This window comes from Myxocyprinus asiaticus, chromosome 19, assembly GCF_019703515.2.
Source record: "Myxocyprinus asiaticus isolate MX2 ecotype Aquarium Trade chromosome 19, UBuf_Myxa_2, whole genome shotgun sequence".
In the NCBI taxonomy this organism is placed as follows: Eukaryota; Metazoa; Chordata; class Actinopteri; order Cypriniformes; family Catostomidae; genus Myxocyprinus; species Myxocyprinus asiaticus.
In genome coordinates, this window is record NC_059362.1 from 41,857,591 (window position 1) to 41,879,066 (window position 21,476).

The 21,476-nt window shown below is 36.9% G+C and overlaps 1 protein-coding gene across 4 annotated transcripts in view; it reads left to right on the forward strand.

Annotated features, from left to right (window-relative positions):
- Positions 1 to 21,476, forward strand: part of LOC127409585 (ATPase family AAA domain-containing protein 2B-like) — a 137,155-nt gene that overhangs the window by 99,230 nt on the left and 16,449 nt on the right. For all 4 annotated transcript variants that reach the window (XR_007892013.1, XM_051644224.1, XM_051644225.1 and 1 more), the window contains exons 25-26: positions 11,659 to 12,279; positions 14,072 to 14,202. Coding sequence is in view for 3 of the 4 variants with exons in the window: in XM_051644224.1 (XP_051500184.1) it covers positions 11,659 to 12,279; positions 14,072 to 14,202 (752 nt within the window). In the remaining variant the exon portion in view is untranslated. The remainder of the gene's footprint in view (positions 1 to 11,658; positions 12,280 to 14,071; positions 14,203 to 21,476) is intronic.

A 21,476-nucleotide genomic window follows, 5' to 3' on the forward strand; every position in this document is an offset into this window, starting at 1 on the left:
TAGCAACAGAGAGCATACTTGTCGTAATTTAGCAATATTTCTTAGGTGGAAGAATGCTGTTCTACAAACATTGGTAATTTGATTTTCAAAGGACAGATTGGTATCAGATATAACAAAAGTTCTTCGCTGTAGAAGATGATGTAACAGTACATCCATCGAGAGTCAAATGATATTTTAGCGGCTTATTTTTAGAGGTTTTTGGTCCAATAATTAATACCTGCTAATATGGAGAATTGTGAAATCTCATCAGGTTTTGAAGAAATATAAAGTTGGGTATCGTCGGCATAACAGTGGAAACTTACTCCACGATTCCTGATAATATCTCCCAGGGGAAGCATATACAAGGAGAAAAGCAGAGGCCCTAAAACTGATCCCTGTGGCACTCCATACTTTACTTTTGTTTGGTTTGACAATTCCTCATTTACACAGACAAAGTGGTAGGGGTCTGCTAAATAGGACCTAAACCATGCTAATGCAACTCCACAAATGCCAACATAATTCTCCAGCCTATTCAAGATTATGTTGTGATCTATCGTGTCGAATGCAGCACTAAGATCTAAAAGCACTAGAAGTGAAATGCAGACACGATCAGATCACAAGAGCAAGTCATTTGTAACTCTGTTAAGTGCAGTCTCTGTACTGTGATGAGGCCTAAATCCTGACTGAAATTGTTCATATATACTATTTCTCTGTAGAAATGAACATATTTGGCAGGATACTACCTTTTCTAGTATTTTCGACATAAACAGGAGATTTGAAATTGGTCTATAATTAGCCAGTTCTCCAGGATCAAGTTGTGGCTTCTTAATAAGCGGTTTGATAACTGCCATTTTAAAGTTTTTTGGGACTTGTCAATAACTAATGCATTTACTAATCTTAACAAATATAAACTTATTGTGCTACCAGTGTAGTTAGTAGCGTTGCTACTTTTAGGTACAGTAGTTATCCCCAACACTGCGTTGTAAAGCTTGTTTTGGAGATCTTATTAACTTTCTTTGAATGTAGCTTCAAAATTTCTTCTGAAAATGATCTGGACTCATTCATGCTGTTGTTAGCATCTTGATGCAGATGCAGTGTCTGGACACATCAGTATGTCTTCTAGCTGTACGTTTTCTATTTCCCCCTATCAATCATTCCAAACATCTTGGCATTTTCCAGTTTCTTTGTAGTCATTTTTCAGTCATATGCCCAGTATTTTGGTTGAACACACACAGATAGACTAAGCTTTTGTAGACTTAATTATGCATCATTAGAGTCTGATGCACTGCATAGACTCTCTTTAGAGCGAGGCAAGGCTATTGTGTTCTGTGATTTGGCCGAAATGTCAAATTAGGTCAAATGTGAGTTCTGCTTCATTTGATGTCAATCTGTATTTTCAATCAGTTGTCGCACATATGCATTTAAATTTGGACTGACAGTGTTGCCATCGCTGAATTTTGTCATCCTGGTGCATTGAGCACAAATTCTAACATCTCGGGTATGCGAAATAATATTATGTATTTGCCACTAATGCATAGCTTTGCTTATTTCATAAATGCTTTTTCACATAAAAGATATAGAAAAGAAAGTCCGACCTTACAGGTAAATGAGCCAATCACCTTTAAAATACAGACATTGCCTGTCGATCAACTTGAGAATGTGCATGCGCATTAGCCGGTATCCATAGGAATCGCTGTCCAGCCTTCCCGGGAGCATTCCAAAGATGGCTGTCAAGGAGACTGACTTGCCTTGAAAGGGACTTTGGTCAAGTGCAATTTAATTCTGAGGTTCTTCAATGGTTACTGCACCGCCTGCGTCCTATTATGTATTCCATTTCATTTCATGCAACGTCGATATAAATGAAGACCGCACGTTCATAAGAATGTGGTAGTGTAAATGGGGTGTATGCAATGCATTCCCTGCTCTGTTTGTCACTTGCTGTGCTCCTGACCATGATGTATGTGTTGTATGTGCTTTATCGGCCTCTCTGGGACTGTTAGCTCTTTCCTGCTCACCCGTGTCTCACCTGCTTGAAATATACTTGGCTTCTATCCCGTTGTTCATTGATTTATAATGTATATTTTTTTGGGCTGTATTTTTCTTGGTTTATGTTGCATGTTTAATTTCTGTACAGTGTCTTTGAGCTCTGGAAAGGCATTATACAAAATAAACATCATTAATTAGGGCCTAAGCACTGAGAGTGCGTAGGCACTTTTGTTTTTCTAAGGATTATTAGGGCCCAAGCACTGAAAGTGCGGAGGCCCTATTGTTCTTCTAAGGATTATTATTATTATTTTCAACTATAATAACAAACAACTTTTGTACAGTCATTAGCTCCACCCAGCAGGAAGTCGGCCATTTTGGATTTTCTGAAAATCGTAGGTGCTGAACTTTGATATACTCCTCCTAGGGGATTCATGTGACTGGCACCAAATTTGTGCAACATCATGCCAAGACGTAGATGCTAAATTGTGAACAGATTTTTTTATATTTTGAATGGTGTTTCCATGATGAAGCAATACATTTATGGCGAAAAATGGAAAACAGGAAGTGCCTTATATCTTCTGTGTGCATTTTGTTTAGGGGGGACTCTGTAGTGCCCCCTTTAAAATGGGCATGTAACGGGGTCTCTGTAGCACCCCCATTTTCACCTAGAGTCTGAGGCTGTTGGTTGACTATGCCACTCCTGGTGCAAAAATTCAAGCAGCTTAGCTTTGTCTGATGGCTTGTGGCCATCCATCTTCCTCCTGATCACATTCCAGAGGTTTTCAATGGGGTTCAGGTCTGGAGATTGGGCTGGCCATGACACAGTCTTGATCCAGTGGTCCTCCATCCACATCTTGATTAACCTGGCTGTGTGGCATGGAGCATTCCTCAGAAAACCAATCCTCAAGAGTTTGGGAACATTGTCAGAGCAGAAGGAAACAAGTTCCTTCCAGGATTACCTTATATGTGGATTGATTCATGCATCCTTCAAGACAAGTCTCACTGATTCCAGCATTGCTGAAGCACCCCCAGATCATCACCGATCCTCCACCAAATTTCAGAGTGGGTGCGAGACACTGTGGCTTGTAAACCTCTTCAGGTCTCCGTCTAACCGTTAGATGACCAGGTGGAGGATCGGTGATAATCTGGAGGTGCTTCATCAAGGCTGGAATTGGGCAGATTTGCCTTTGTGAAGGACGCGTGAATCAAGCCACATACAAGGTTATCCTAGAAGAAAACTTGCTTCCTTCTGCTCTGACAATATTCCGTAACAGTGAGGATTGGTTTTTCCAGCAGCACAATGCTCCATGCCACACTGCCAGGTCAATCAAGGTATGGATGGAGGAGCACCAGATCAAGACCCTGTCATGGACAGCCCAATCTCTTTGGGGGCCATGCTATCTGTTGCAGAGCTCCCTGTTCTTCTATTCTATTTGCAAAAGGAATGTTTGGACATTTAAAATTTATATTTCCTATTGACACACTAAATCTGAAGATATATATATATAACCATCTTAAGACATGTTTTTGTGAAACATCTTATGTGCCTAAGACTTTTGCACAGTACTGTATATACAGTTGTGCTCAAAAGTTTGCATACCCTTGGAGAATTGGTAATATATGCACAATTTTTAAAGAAAACATGAGTGAGGAGGCAAAACACATTTCTTTTATTTCTTATGGGATTCATATTCAACTGTAGGTTATAACAGAATGGCACAATCATAAAACAAAATATGGCAACAATGAAAAAAAAAATGAAATGACCCCTGTTCAAAAGTCTGCATACCCTTAGTTCTTAATACTGTGTATTGCCCCCTTTAGCATCAATGACAGTGTGCAGTCTTTTGTAATAGTTGTCTATGAGGCCCCAAATTCTTGCAGGTGGTATAGCTGCCCATTCGTCTTGGCAAAATGCCTCCAGGTCATGCAAAGTCTTTGGTCATCTTGCATGAACCGCATGCTTGAGATCTCCCCAGAGTGGCTCGATGATATTAAGGTCAGGAGACTGTGATGGCCACTCCAGAACCTTCATCTTTTTCTGCTGTAGCCACTGGAGGGTTAACTTGGCCTTGTGCTTAGGGTCATTGTCGTGCTGGAAAGTCCAAGAGCATCCTATGCGCAGCTTTCGTGCAGAAGAATGCAAATTGTCTGCCAGTATTTTCTGATAACATGCTGCATTCATCTTGCCATCAATTTTCACAAGATTCCCCGTGCCTTTAGAGCTCACACACCCACAAAACATCAGTGAGCCACCACCATGCTTTACTGTGGGGATGGTATTCTTTTCACTATAGGCCTTGTTGACCCCTCTCCAAACATAGCGCTTATGGTTGTGACCATAAAGCTCTATTTTGGTCTCGTCACTCCAAATTACAGTGTGCCATAAGCTGTGAGGCGTGTCAAGGTGTTGTCGGGCATATTGTAACTGGGCTTTTTGTGGCATTGGCGCAGTAAAGGCTTCTTTCTGGCAACTCGACCATGCAGCTCATTTTTGTTCAAGTATCATCGTATTGTGCTCCTTGAAACAACCACACCATCTTTTTCCAGAGCAGCCTGTATTTCTCCTGAGGTTACCTGTGGGTTTTTCTTTGTATCCCAAACAATTTTTCTGGCAGTTGTGGCTGAAATCTTTCTTGGTCTACCTGACCTTGGCTTGGTATCAAGAGATCCCTGAATTTTCCACTTCTTAATAAGTGATTGAACAGTACTGACTGGCATTTTCAAGGCTTTGGATATCTTTTTATATCCTTTTCCATCTTTATAAAGTTCCATTACCTAGTTACGCAGGTCTTTTGAAAGTTCTTTTCTGCTCCTCGTGGCTCAGTATCTAGCCTGCTCAATGCATCCACGTGAGAGCTACAAAACTCATTGACTATTTATACACAGACACTAATTGCAATTTTAGGCAGGTGGTTTTAATGTTGTGGCTGATCGGTGTGTGTGTGTGTGTGTGTGTGTGTGTGTGTGAAAACACACAACACACACACACACACACTGGTGGCCAGAAGTTTGGAATAATGTGCAGATTTTGCTCTTATGGAAAGAAATTGGTACTTTTATTCACCAAAGTGGCATTCAACTGATCACAATGTATAGTCAGGACATTAATAACGTGAAAATTTCTCATCAACAGTTTTCATCAAACAATCCTCCATGTGCAGCAATAACAACTTTGCAGATCCTTGGCATTCTAGCTGTCAGTTTGTTCAGATACTCAGGTGACATTTTACCCCACGCTTCCTGTAGCACTTGCCATAGATGTGGCTGTCTTGTCGGGCACTTCTCACGCATCTTACAGTCTAGCTGATCCCACAAAAAGTCAATGGGGTTAAGATCCATAACACTCTTCTCTTTACTGTTGTACATGAAACTGGTGTTGAGTGGGTAGAATTCAGTGAAGCTGTCAGCTGAGGACATGTGAGGTGTCTATTTCTCAAACTAGAGATGCTGATGTACTTATCCTCTTGTTTAGTTGTACATCTGGCTTTCCACATCTCTTTCTGTCCTTGTTAGAGCCAGTTGTCCTTTGTCTTTGAAGACTGTAGTGTACACCTTTGTATGAAATCTTCAGTTTTTGGCAATTTCAAGCATTCATAGACTTCATTCTTCTACACAATGATTGACTGACAAGTTTCTAGAGAAAGCTGTTTTTTAGTTTTTTGTTTTTTTGCCATTTTGTAAAAAAAAAAAACAATTATCCCCTTTTCTCCCAATTTGGAATGCCCAATTCCCACTACTTAGTAGGTCCTCGTGGTGTCACGGTTACTCACCTCAGTCCGGGTGGCAGAGGGTAAGTCTCAGTTGCCTCCACTTCTGAGACTGTCAATCCGCACATCTTATCACATGGTTCGCTGTGCATGACAACGCGGAGACTCTCAGCATATGGAGGCTCATGCTATTCTGCACAATCCACGCACAATTTACCACGCGCCCGTAGAGAGCGAGAACCAATAATCGCGACCACAAGGAGGTTACCCCATGTGACTCTACCCTTCCTAGCAACCGGGCCATTTTGGTTGCTTAGAAGACCTGGCTGGAGTCACTCAGCACACCCTGGATTCGAATTCGTGACTCCAGGGGTGGTAGTCGGCGTCAATACTCGCTGAGCTACCCAGCCCCCCCCACCCCATTTTTTTTTTTTTTTTTTACCTAATAATGACCTTAAGACATGCCAGTCTATTGCATACTGTGGCAACTCAAAAACAAACACAAAGACAATGTTAAGCTTCATTTAACGAACCAAATAGCTTTCAACTGTGTTTGATATAATGGTAAGTGATTTTTTAGTACCAAATTAGCAATTTAGCATGATTACTCAAGGATAAGGTGTTGGAGTGATGGCTGCTGGAAATGGGGCCTGTCTAGATTTGATAAATGACTTTTTTCAAATAGTAATGGTGCTGTTTTTTACATCAGTAATGTCCTGACTATACTTTGTGATCAGTTGAATGCCATTTTGGTGAATTAAAGTACCAATTTCCTTCCGAAACAGCAAAATCTGTACATTATTCCAAACTTTTGGCCGGCTGTGTGTGTGTGTGTATACGTACGTACACACTACCAGTCAGAAGTTTTGAAACACTTGACTGAAATGTTTCTCATTATCTTAAAAATCTTTTGATCTGAAGGCGTATGCTTAAATGTTTACAGTTAGTTTTGTAGACTGAAATATAATTGTGCCACCATATAAATTTATTTCATTACAAAACTAAAATTTAATTAAAACAAAAGTTTTTGAAATTGATGACTTGGACCAAATAATAAAGAAAAGCAGCCAACATGTGCCCAACATAGATGGGAACTCCTTCAGTACTGTTTAAAAAGCATCCCAGGGTGATACCTCAAGAAGTTGGTTGAGAAAATGTCAAGAGTACATGTCTGCAAATTCTAGGCAAAGGGTGACTACTTTGAAGATGCTAAAATATAACACAGTTTTGATTTATTTTGGATTTTGTTTAGTCACAACATAATTCCCATAGGTCAATTTATGTTATTCCATAGTTTTGATGACTTTACTATTATTCTAAAATGTGAAGAAAAAAATATAATAAAGAATAAAAGTTTCAAAACTTTTGACTGGTAGTGTGTGCATGCATGCATGCGTGCGTGCGTGTGTGTGTGTGTGTGTGTGTGTGTGTGTATATATATATATATATATATATATATAAATAAAAGAACTGTTGTATTTAGAATAGGAGAAGGAGGGCTGGGAGTCCATTATTTTCAGAATAATGTGACTGCTCAGTCAATGAAAGCCCAATAGGATACCAGCAGATGGAGGAGGGAAAATTAGCCCACTCCTTTTGGGCTCTGATATATGGCTCACATCTGGGCTGCCTTCCATTGTTTTCAATTACAACTTTTAAGCATGGCTTCCTGTGTGCTCCATTTTTCCACAGCCCCCCAGTTCTCCCTCTCCGACCAATTACACAGTGGACAGGTGTCATGTTGCGCAAACAGATTGGCCCACCCGCTTCTGTCTGTTTTTCTCCCAGCAGTTCTGAAAGGCTCAGCATAAGCTCCCCAGTGACGGTCACAACGACACTTTTTTTTTTTTTTTTTTCTCTCTCACTGTCATCTGATTGACTGTGAGACATAAGAAGGGTGAGAAGTTCATCATTCAGACAGTCATGTCTAATGAAGGGTTTAGACCTGCTTCTAACACACATAATTTTGACGGGGGTTTTGCATGTAATTAGGGAGGAAAGTGTAGGCTACTTGCCGGGGAAAAATTGCAAGGTGATCTCGAAGTTACAATGCAAGACCTTGCACACCATATTTCTAAACATATATTTAAGTTGACTTGCTAACATCAAGAATTTTTAGTAATTTCATTCCTGTAGACCTTAATCGGCGTAGATGCCATATTTAATTTGACAAGAAGTTAAGCTCAATCGAAAACATTTGTGGTATAATGTTGATTGCCACAAAAAATTGTTTAGACTCTTTCCTCCTTTTCTTAAAAAAAAAAAAGAAAAAAGAGCAAATATCGAAGTTCCAGTGAGGCACTTACTATGGAAGTGAATAGGGGCCAATTTGTTTGGTTAAAATACACACTTTTTCAAAATATAACCACAAAACATAAAGGATATGTATTATATAAACATGATTTTAGTGTGATAAAAATCACTTATAAACCTTTTCTGTGTAAAGTTATAGCTAATTTTACAACTTTGTTTCCATGATGCTGTAATGTCAACTCTAAAACCCTAAAACAACTGTAAAAATGACCATTTAACAACTTAGCTCAAATAGTACACAAGTTTGAACAGAAGAATTAATGCAAGTGCTTTTATAAAATTATAAGCCTCACATTTCTGTGTTTAAACCCTCCAAATATTGGCCATGCTCACTTTTATTGTCCCCATTCACTTTCATTGTAAGGACCTCACTGTAACCTCAAATTTCTCAAAACCTGTCAATTAAATGTCTCTTGTCGTATTTTACCCCAAAATCAAAGAAAGAAATTAGAAATTGAATTTCGCTTAAAGTTAAGCCTTTTTCCAAGACCTACTTAAAGATTTTGTAACACTTTACAATAAGGTTCCATTCGTTAACATTAGTTATCATGAATTCTGTATGATCAATATTCATTGTAGTTAAGAGTGAACTATATTTTTTACAGTATTTGTTAATCTTTGTTTATTGTAGTTAATAAAAATACAATTGTTCATTGTTAGTTCATAGTGCATTAATGTTTAACTAATGTTAACATATGCAGCTTTCGAAATTAACCAAGATTAATAAATGCTGTAAAAGTATTCATTGATAGTTCATGTTAACTAATGTTTTTAACACAAATGCTGTCAATTTAGCTTAACTTCTATTGAACCTGGAACATTCCTTTAAGGCTTGGTCACGTTTTCCTTTGCATGGCTAAATGTCACAGACGAAGAAGCCGTGGGTGGATTTCAAGTGCATGTGAGTCCTGAAAAAACGTTTTGGACAAGCAGCCTGTTTTTTTGATGCATTTATGGTCTCCCCTAGCTAAAAACTCATCAGTAAAATTATTTCCTCATCAGTTGTGAATATTCAGTGATAGGGATGGGACGATATGGTTATCTCATGATTCGGTTCGATATACAATGTGAGGTTCATGATTCGATATAATCTCGATTCGATATAATTTAAATTACAAAATATTACAGAATTTAATAAGGGAGTTGATTATATAATTGGAGATATATATATATATATATATATATATATATATATATATATATATATATATATATATATATATATATATATATATATATATTTTTTTTTTTTTTTTTTTTTTTTTTTTAAATAGCATGAATATATTACTTTCATATCACCCAGCCCTACTGTGCACTTGTAGCCTGACTGCCATTATGCAGCATGCAATTTGTGACTGCCATGCAAACAGACTAGAACTATTTAAATCATCCATTCGAAGAAGGAAGAGGAGGAGGAAGAGGAAGGGAGTGAATCGCTCATTGCACACTCTCGCCCTAATCCCCTTTGTTAACCATATTTTAATTATTTATTTTGGCCTGTTTAAGTTTTAAACTGCAGAGTCACATTACTCACATATGTCTTCCAATCAAATCTGTTCAGTAAGAACATGAGCCCGACCGATATGGGATTTTTGAGACCGATACCGATTTTAGAGAGGGAAAATTCACTGATTACCGATATGGTGACCGATATAGCTAATTTGAGCTGGAATGAAAACAGACCTTTTCAATGTGGATTGTGCACTGATTTTGCATCGATATGACTGTGCAAAGGTACTCAGAAGGCTGCTTTCTTAAATATTTTTATCAAAGAACATTTTACTTTGTTATTATACATTGTCAACAAATTCTAGAAATGAACACTGAGAAAATAAATAATAAATAAAAATACAATAAATAGCTTAATAAACATCAGTACTGTTAGTATAAATCAATTGCTGACCATTTAAATAAAGAATAAATAAAAATACAATAAATATCTAAATAAACATCAGTACTGTATGTTTAGTATCAGTCAAATACTGACCATTTAAAATAAAGAATACATAAAAATAAAATAAATAGCTAAATAAACATCAGTACTGTTTAGTATCAGTCAAATGCTGACCATTAAAATAAAGAATAAATAAAAATACAATAAATAGCTAAATAAACATCAGTAGTACTGTTTAGTATCAGTCAAATGCTGACCATTAAAATAAAGAATAAATAAAATAAATAGCTATATAAACATCAGTACTGTTTAGTATTAATCAAATACTGACTATTTTAATACTGCTAGTCATTTAGGGGCAGGTTGTAAAACAAGAAGCATTTACACCTGCCGAATCAAGAGAGAAACAGCGGCAGCGGTGTTACACTGTATTCTGCTATACAAGTTCAGGGGAAACTTTCAACGGTGGAAAACCAGTCTTTTAAATATTACATTTTATAAATGCAATGACTGGAATTGTTCGGTTGAACGGGGTACCAAACTGAATCCTAAACAAAACAGTTTGGTGAATACATGTTTACACATTAGCTTCCACTCAGCTGACAAGAAATGAATGTAGCTACGTGGTTAGCTAGTTAGCTATAAGCTCATTGTCACGGAGAGTAAAAGATGGACGTTGTTTATTTACTTTCCAGCATTGCGTCTCACCAACTAGGTAACAACATAGCGTGAAATGAACACTCAACAGACACAATCCACCACCGTACCATTGTCTGCTGAGCTGCAAAAAGATGCTCTGATGAGTGACATGGTTGTGAGGGACATGGTTAACCTTATATTAGTTATATTGAAAAGGGAAAATGATGGGGTCATTGTTTATTAACTTTACAGTATGTATTTCACAAACTAGTTATCAACTTACCGAGAAGACACCGCTTAACTCCGCACTGCTTAACTCTGCCCTGTCTGCAGAACCACCGTCAGTTCAGAGTCAGCTCTGTAAACAGTGGAGTCGGAGTCGTACACACACAGAGGTCAATGCCAACCCAAGAAAATTCTTATTGGTCAACACTGCAACTTCTGTTGCAGCTCACCAAACTTGAACCCTACTCAAAATTAGCATAGGGAAATCCAAGTCCACCTTGCAAAATTATATATCTTGCGGATTCCCATTGAGATGACTGTACCTTAAATTAGCTTTTTTTTAAATTATTATTGCTTTATTACCACGCAGTAACGGTTCTTGTCTCATTTTGAGTTAGACATGATATAATTCAACAGTCTGGTTCCGAAATTAAAAATCCCATTCATTTTCTACTTTGATGTATTGATTTTTAACAGTTACTTATAAACCTTTAAAGACAGACCTACTGTGAGCTCACTAAACGATGGTATATACTCCTGTTGAAGCCATCATTTTTTAAAAAAAATAAAAATAAAATAAAATGAATACCATAATTCCTGGTGAAGATCTACACTACCCGTGAATCCTGAAGAGAAGGATCTACCAGTGAGAGAGTCGCAACAAAGCACGCCAAAAGAGCTCTGCAGTGACCGCCCACTCCCATGATGCACTGTGAATATTACTATCGAGTTGGTCTCCCTACACTCTCAAACTACTAATATATTTCTGTATGTCTGAATATTTTGCAGTAAAATATAAATATAAAGTATATTGATTCTTTGCTTGTGATCAACAACTTCAAAATCAATAGTTTCATATATTTTTATAGTTTTTATTTCAATTACATAACGCAAATCTTTCTGTGTCTACAGATAGCTTTAAGCGCAAACTGCGGAGGCGACCAATGTGGGGGCGGGGCATCATCAGGAAGAAAAAGATTTATAAAAAGGAGGAAGCAGAGGAGGTTGATGACCCAGAGGAGGAGGAGGAAGAGGAGGAGGAGAGGGCAGATGACTCCACTGCAACCGCACAAGGTGATGCTTGTTTCACTCAGGACGAGTCTTCCTGCGACATCATGGAGCTCCATGTCAACAAACAGCCGCTCCAGGCCAACGGACATGCCCTCTCCACAGAGGAGGAGAATTCCTGCGAGCCGACAGTTGCTCCAGACTCTCAGGTCCAGGAGGAGGCCAGCCAGGCCTCCATGGGGGAGGCTTCCAGCGGTAAGGAGACGACAGAGGTCGCTGCGGTCCCTGCACCTCAGGAGTTTGTGAATGGAGACAAGTCTATGGACAGTGTGGACAGTGAGGCACATGGTAAAGAAACAGAGGGAGGTGAAAGGGAAGTGACTGTAGATTTGGGCTCTGTTAAAGAAGTTGCTCTTGATGAGAAACCAGAGGAGCAGAAAGAATCATCTGCCCCAGAATGCAATGCAAAGGAGACTGTGACTGCAGAGGAGGGAACAGTGTGTGATGGAGAACATGAAAAAGGAGGTACGGTGTGGTTAGAATTTGCATGACACAAATACCAAAGTACAAATTAATAAATTTGTTAATTGAAATGTATATAATTAAATTAAGTTTAACATATTATATGTACACTGACAGAGCATATTATTAGGAACTCTCTGGTCTTAATAATGTGCCCGACATGGTCTTCTGCTGTTGTAGCCCATCCACCTCATGGTTCGACGAGTTGTGCATACTGAGATGCTATTCTGCTCACTACAATTTTACAGAGTGGTTATTTGAGTTACCGTAGCCTTTCTGTCAGCTCGAAACAGTCTGGCCATTCTCTGTTGACCTCTCTCATCAAGAAGGCGTTTCCATATGCAGAACTGCCGCTCACTGGATGTTTTTTGTTTTTGGCACCATTCTGAGTAAACTCTAGAGACTGTTGTGCTTGAAAATCCCAGGAGATCAGCAATTACAGAAATACTCAAACCAGCCCGTCCGGCACCAACAATCATGTCACGGTCCAAATCACTGAGATCACATTTTTTCCCCATTCTGATGGTTGATGCGAATGTTAACTGAAGCTCCTGACCCGTATCTGCATGATTTTATGCATTGCATTGCTGCCAAACAATTGGCTGATTAGATAATTGCATGAATAAGGAGGTGTACAGGTGTTTTTAATAAACTGCTCAGTTAGTGTATATTTAATAAGGAATATTTCGGGTTCAATACAAGTTAAGCTCATTCGATAGCATTTGTGGCATAATGTTGATTACCACAAATATATATTTTGACTTGGCAAAAATCTAGGTTACAGTGAGGCACTTGCAATGGGCATGAATGGGACCAATCCGTAAATGTTAAAATGCACACTGTTTTAAAAGTATAGCCATAAGACGTAAACGATATGCTTTTTAAAATAGTTTTAGTGTCATAAAATCGCTTACTAATCTTTTCTTTAATCATTATCCCTGTAATCCCTCAAAAACGATGATTTAAATAACAGCTCAAATATTAAAAAAGTTTAAACAGAAAAATGTATGTGCTTTTATAAATTTGTACGTTTCAAATTTCTGCCTTCTAAACGTAAAAAAAAAAAATAATTGCCTTATTCACTTAAGTCTCACTGTAACCTTGATTTGTGTTGTTTTTTATTTTTTTTTATTTTTTTTAATTTTTATTTTTTTTTAAAGAAGAGGAGGGACGAGTCGAATTATAATTTTTTTTTTTATTTAAATTTTTTTGTGGTAATCATTATGCCACAAATGCCATCGATTGATCTCAACTTGTATTGAATCCAGAATATTCCTTTAAATTAATTACACAAGTTAATTTTGAAACTATAATTGTATTTTAAATTGCAATTTAAAAACAACAATTTGTCACACACTTAAAGGCATAGATAGATAGATTATTTAAAGTAATACATTATTTTAGTTTAAAGTTTAACACAATTTTAGAGATGTTGTTTTCTTAAAGACAGAACACAACATTAAGCTTAATAATAAATAATTATTAATTTTGTATTAAAAACATTTTATTAGATAAATGAATTCCCATCAGCTTTATTCATTTTTTTTGGCCTCTTTTAACAGATGCCAATACAAATGAATATTTCCTTGTACTGAAAGCCAACTGAAGGGGGATCACAGTTTAGGGAAAAACTTCACACTTTGTCCTTAAAACACCATCTGTTTCAGAGATTTCTCCTGGCGAGACTTAAAAACACAAACACTCTGAAGACTCATTTTTTCTTAGTGGTTTAAGACTTAAAATATGTGCTCAGGTTGGTGTTATTCATTATGTGACTGTGCTCATGTTTTAATAGTATCATCAAAAGGGAAGAAATGTGGAAAAGGTCCATCTGAACAGCAGCAGGAGGTATTGACTGACAGACATGAGGAACCTCTACAGTTTCTGCCACCTCCTGATCTTGTGGTTGACCATCAGCGGCTCCAGGTGAGAGGACAACTGCTTTTTAAGGAGTAGTAGTAATACTACTACTTTGAATTATTTTCTTCCTTATTAAAAATTGTATAAAGTTTTTTTTTGTTGTTTTTTTTTGCCTCTAATAAGGGCAGCACAATCGAATTGTAATTGAAATTGGTAGCCCAACAGAATTAAAATTTTTAATATAATTAAAATAATTCAGTATTGTATTGCAGTTATGTAGTACTCAATTGGTCTGGGCTTGATTGATTAAAAACAAATTAAAAATAATAATAATAATAAAAAAACAGCAAGTGAATTGTGACACTGGTACTGCGAAAATGGACCAAAAAGAGAACCAAGTCCACGTACAGTGTGAGTGCAAAGAGAAGTGAGTACTTTATAACTCTTTTTTTTTTTCATGTTTTGGAAAAAGAGTGAGGTCAGAGTTTGGTTCTTTAAAAGAGGATTTCCATATGAACATCCTAATAGAGTAACTTTTTCTATAATAGTAGAACATGACCAAAATATGACTTAGTTTAGAGACCTAGTCATGGCTTGCAAGGTTGAAGTGTATAACATGATATCTACTGTTTTAATATGATTTAATGTCATTTTTTTAAGCCCTGATATTTAAGCAGCAGCAAACAGTTTAAATGATTATTCAGTATTTCTCATATTAATAGCAATATTTTTTTTATATCAATTGAGCCATTCTACCTCTGATATGACTTTCCTTTTCTGCTTCTGTAATCAAGGCTTCGTGGGTGGGGGTAAATATCATTAATAATATCATAGCCTTACTTTTCATGATGCAATCAAATCCCAGGGGATAAATCAAGTCCCACCCTACAATATTTCTCACTGAATATTCTGTTTCACGGGTTCTTGGAGAGAACATATATCTACAGCAGTGTTTCCCAACCACTGTACCGCGGCACACTAGTGTGCCATGAAAGATTGTCAGGTGTGCCGTGGAAAATTATCAAATTCCACAAAATAAGTAAATGCATGAAAAAAATATATAGGGATCCAAACACCTCACCTTGCGGAGAAATTCGCCGTTTTGAAACCATAATCGGTCACTTTTGTGATTGTGAAGAGCAATGATTAATGTGCAGAAGTGACTGATATTTATACACTTTAAGGGTCTTTCACATGACTCGCATCAGCGCTGCAGAATACATTGAAGTCTATAAAGTGACGCCACTTTACACCAAAGTGTTTTTCACACACACGTTTTTGCTTCACCAATAAAGTCTTTAGGTGTACGAAGCAGCAAGAAATATTTAAAAACTGTCCAAATTTGTGAAGAGACAATTGAATGTCTCATAATTTCTTTTAATTAAATATGACCTTATCGTTTACGAATATCAGAGACCCTAGTTATTGAACTAATTTAAATTCACCAAGAAAACGCTTAGACCTAAACATAAACGAGTCCTTTTATTACTTTCTGCTATCAAAGCAACTGAAGCTTTTTTTCTCTTTTCCAAATACATGTTTTCAATGTTTATTGTGCACACCTCCTGCTTTTTTAAGTGGCAAACTCATAAAATGACCCCTCTTTTTTTTTTCTTTTTTGGGGATTTTTCCCCTTTTTCTCCCAATTTGGAATGGCCAATTCCCAATGTGCTGTAAGTCCTCGTGGTCGCATAGTGATTCGCCTCAGTCTGGGTGGCGGAGGACGAATCCCAGTTGCCTCCGTGTCTGAGACAGTCAACCCGCGCATCTTATCACGTGGCTTGTTGAGCGCGTTGCCACGGAGACATAGCGCGTGTGGAGGCTTCACGTCATCCACCGCGGCAACCACGCTCAATTCACCATGTGCCCCACCGAGAACAAACCACATTATAGCGACCACGAGGAGGTTACCCCAGGTGACTCTACCTTCCCTAGCAACCGGGCCAATTTGGTTGCTTAGGAGACCTGGCTGGAGTCACTCAGCATGCCCTGGGTTTCGAACTAGCGAACTAGCGAACTCCAGGGGTGGTAGCTAGCGTATTTTACCACTGAGCTACTTAGGCGTTATTGAAACTCATTATTAACAGACTATTATTGTTGTCTTTTTGGATGAAAAATAATGCTTAGACTATAGATCTGTTTTGTTCTTTTAATGCTTAAACACTATAAAGTCTCTTGGTAGATTTCGGACATGAATGACTCAAAATGATTCACCGACTCACTCATAGCACATAAAACGCTAATTTGTCGCCACCTAGTGACATTTCCAGAAGGGGTTACTGAACTAGTCAGTTAATAAAACTGAACAAATTTGTGAAACAGAAGCAAGCCTCACCAAAATACTTTTTATTTTGCAGCTAATTCTGTGCAGTTGTAAACTTGAATAAACCTGAATCACTAAAATAACTGGAATTGGTGCTTTTAGCTTATTCTTTAAAAAAAAAAAAAATATCCCCAGAAAATGTTTTCGTGGACCAGTGATTGTCTTACCTTTTTCGCCCATCATGAGAAAAAATATTGACGATGGTTAGCCTATGTGGGATAGTGATTTGCCGTACAATTGTTTAGTCGTAAAAAGTGTGCAGTGGCAGAAAAAATGTTGGGAAACACTGATCTACAGTATATACACATCTGATCAGCTGTCTACTTACACTAGTGAACTATAGCTGTGCTGAAATGTACTGATCTCAGAAGGATGAAAATTACTCTAATCATTCAACTAATTTAGGAGGGAAACTCATCAGTGTGAAGACTAAATCATCATCATCATCATCATTAGGCTGTTCAGGCCATTCTTGCAGGCATTCTCTGTCTCTCACTTACAGCCTTGCAGATACTCACTGCTGCATAATCATTCATTTCCATTTAATTATTTGCTTTTAAGTTAATCAAATTAGGGCAGCAATCCTTGATTTTGTTTTCCTTCTTATAAACACAGTTGAGCTTTTTCTGCACTCTAAATGATTGTTGTTTTGTTCAGCTTTATTTTCACTCTTTGAAAACACCAGTGGAGTTCATATTTCATTTTTTCTCCTTGAACTATTCCTTTAATATAAGGCTTAATTTGCTGTACATCCTGTTTGTTAACTAGAGAGTGCAATATGTTCGAAGTTTACACTTTCAACACAGCAAATGGCATGCGTGCTGAGTTCCCTTCTCACCAATACCAAGTTTTCAACTACAGTATAGTGCTTAAACTGGCGACCACAGCATCTTAAAGTCAGCGTGAAACGGAAGTTGCGACCGACTTGTCTCCCGTATTGACGTATTTCTGATCAAAGAAAAAAAAGGGTGGGGACTTGATTTTATCCATCGGTTGATGATTGTATTTTAAAAAGTGCAACAAAAAAAAAGGCAAATATGCATGGATGAATCATTCACAACAAGACCAGTAACATACATTAATAAAATTAATAGGTTACATTTTGAGTTCATGCCAACTTTAAGAAGAAACGATTGAGAAAACTGCAGTTACCACTATCGCATGAGGACGTGCGACACACCCCGCTGCAACGTTCTCTATCGCACCATCACCATGGAAAAACACCCCTGAGGACTTCAGTAAACACTGCTGCTCCTTATACAGACCGTTGGTCCACACCACTCTGTCTGGCATCTCTCTGACCGCTGGGCTGTTCGAATCGACGGGGGGCAAAGGCCCCGAAGCACATGTCACACTAATCCGTCGGCTTATTTACTCATTTAGCGAGAAAAGGCCGATATCTTTAAGAAACAGATCGTGAAATGTCTAATGCTGTGAATAATTGCTTTTTCATCCCCGGCTTATGGAACAGATTGAATTGCCATTGAAGTGCGGTGAGAGTTTGCGTTTAAGCAGGTATAAATGGCTGACACAATTTAGGAATGGAAAGTGGGCTGTTTTCCTGACGCTTCATTCATATTCATTGACTGGAGATGCCCTCATTACTATTGACATTTCTGCTGCGCAGCACAGCACTGAAATACATACAGAATTAAGGGCTGTCACAGGAAACAATGAGCTTCATGTTACCTTGATGTTTTTGAGCATTGCAAGACACCAGCATGGCATCATGTGTCAGGGTTTGCATACATTGGTGAATATTGGTGGGGGTATTGAGAGGTTTCATAAGATATTCCCGCATTTGCTTTGGAATGCTTTACCCTCCTGTTTAACATTTTCTTAAAACCGTGCTTATTATAGCATGTCAAGCTTCATGTCTGCTGTTTTCATGACCAAAGAAATTGGTCCATTTTCAGTTTGACATCTTTTCATATTCGTTCTCCTAGCTGTGCGAGTTTCACAAAACCTGTCAAGAAAATGTCTCGGTCATATTTTACTCCAAAATTAAAGAGAGAATTTTGAAATTGAACTTCTCTTAAAGAAAGTTGAGCCTTTTTCAAGACCTACTTAAGGATTTTGTAACACTTACAATAAGGTTCCATTCGTTAACATTAGTTATCATGAATTCTGAATTCTATATGATTAATATTCATTGTAGTTAACAGTGAACTATATATATATATATATATATATATATATATATATATATATATATATATATATATATATATATATATATATATAGTTCACTGTTAACTACAATATATATATATATTGTTTTTTTTTTTGTTTTGTTTTTTTGGGTTTTTTTTACAGTATTTGTTAATCTTTGTTTATTTTAGTTAATAAAAATACAGTTGTTCATTGTTAGTTCATGTTAGTTCATAGTGCATTAATGTTTACATATGCAGCTTTTGACATTAATCAAGATTAATAAATGCTGTAAAAGTATTCATTGTTATTTCATGTTAACTAATGTTGTTAACTAATGTCAACAAATAGAACCTTATTGTAAAGTGTTACTGAAGATTTTGGTAACACTTTACACTAAGGTTCTATATATTTACATTTACTGTGGTTAACGTAATATTTAACTGAACAATGATAGGCTAATGTTCATTTCTACAAATAATAATACATTTGCATAATTTTTAACAAGTTGTATTACTTATGCATTATTAACTAACAAAAGCATATTTAGAAATTAATATTAACCAAGATTAATAAACACTGTTTCTGTGTTTTTTCATGACAATTTTGCAATTACAATCTAATATATTGTTAACTGAAAAAAATATGTTTATATTGGAAAACATTTATACATCATGGTGGTATTTATTGTACTGACTTTGTAAGTATTTGAAAAACATTGTATAGTTTTTTCAGTTATACAATATATTATAGTTATAACCGAATCTAACAAGAATCCAATCACCTTTTAGAATAATAATAAAAAATAAAACATTGATACATTCGGTTAGTAAAAATGTATTAAATATTAAACCACCTAATAATTGCCCTGTATTTTTATGTAAAATACATGTATTATATATGCAAATATTTTGGTGTGAAATCTGTCCTGAACTGTTTTTGCGAGATTCATGCAGTTCAGATTGCATTCAGAATGCCTGCTTAGAGAAACTTAAAAGCATTGTGAATTACAGATAGTCTATGTAATTAATTCCATTAAATCTGACCATTTCTGTCAGAACCATTTATATTCAAAGAATTGTTTTCTTCTCTCTGTGCAGCACTGAATGTTTAAGTGTGAATAGAGCTAAAATAAATTAGCTGTAGTCTGATGGAAAACACATGGCAGGGAATAGATTTAGCCAGCTTGAAACACGCACTTTGCTATGGTGCAGTGCTGGCCAACCATAATCGCATGCTACGCTACTGATTTGTCCAAACTTAAATGTGCTTGTGCATATATTTGAGCTACTTGTTGGCCAAACATACCAAACAGAATATCAACTCAGAGCAAAACTCCATCATGATGGTTCGAAAAAGTTTATAGTTGCAGTTCTCAGCTGGTGGGTCGTGATCCAAAAATGAGCCACAGGTCTTTTTAAATATATGACAAACAATGATAAATAAGAATAATATAATGCAGTTAAACAAAGCATAATGCATAGTTAGGATAGCAAAATAAATAGGCTTATCAGCTTTTAAAGGGAGAATTCACTTCCTATATTTTGTTGTTGTTGATATCATGGGACATGCAACCAATCAAACTCTGTTATTTTGGTAAAATCTAGACAAGTTAGGCAGATGCCAAAATTTACATCTTGAAAATTAATAGTACAACCTAAACTACATTTATCACGGGTTCACTTGTAGCAAGGACAAACAACTCTTTCGTCATAAACAATTTTGGTCCTGTATTGGGTCGCCACTTGATGCCCAATGTAAAATCTGAAGCAAATCCAGTTAAAAAAAAAACAATAGTTTATAAAACGTCTGTCGTAGTATGTGAGAAATTCTGGTAGTTGTTTTTGTTTAGACAATTTTAGACACCGTTTAGAATGATGGCGACTGGCATCATGCCATTGACGTGCTAATGAGCCATACTGGGTACATTGTTGACGTGGGCAGCTATCATTGTGCTTGATGCATTGTAGTACACAAAAATAGATGCATGGCCATTAGAAAGCAACAAAACACACAACTTTGACTATATTTTTGCTTTACTGCTGCTGTTACTAGTGTTGACACATGAAAAGCGAAGATGTACAGTAATTGATTCTGATTGACCAAGTGAGGCCACCTTGTTTTTGAACAAAAGCTTCAGATTTGATGGGTAGAAATCTTGAACAGCAAATCAGACTGGATAAGATGTTATTAAATTTGATGTTCAAACCTTTAGTCTGTGTCTGAGAAGCCATTTTAATGATGCATGTCACACATTAAGCCTAAAGGGCTCGCCAAATCTTTGACTATCGATTTTATTGTCGAATATGTCGGTGCTCAAGTGTCGGCCTGATGACCCAAACACTGAGACCATCATTTGTATTGAACAGACTCTCAACCATGCAGTGAGATTTTAAAATGGAAATCATAAGGAATGATTCTTTCACAATTCCATTAACGATTCTTTTAGTAATTTTGAGGAAGAAATATTATGAATAATAATAGTAGAGAGAATGATTTATTTCAGCATATATTTCTTTCATCACATTCCCAGTGGGTCAGAAGTTTACATAAACTTTGTTAGTATTTGGTAGCATTGCCTTTAAATTGTTTAACTTGGGTCAAGCGTTTTGGGTAACCTTCCACAAGCTTCTCACAGTAAGTTACTGGAATTTTGGGCCATTCCTCAGAAAGAACTGGTGTAACTAAGTCAGGTTTGTAGGCATCCTTGCTCACACACACTTTTCAGTTCTGCCCACAAATTTTCTATCAGATTGAGGTCAGGGCTTTATGATGGCCACTCCAATACCTTGACTTTGTTGTCCTTAAGCCATTTTGCCACAACCTTGGAGGTATGCTTGGGGTCATTGTCCATTTGGAAGACCCA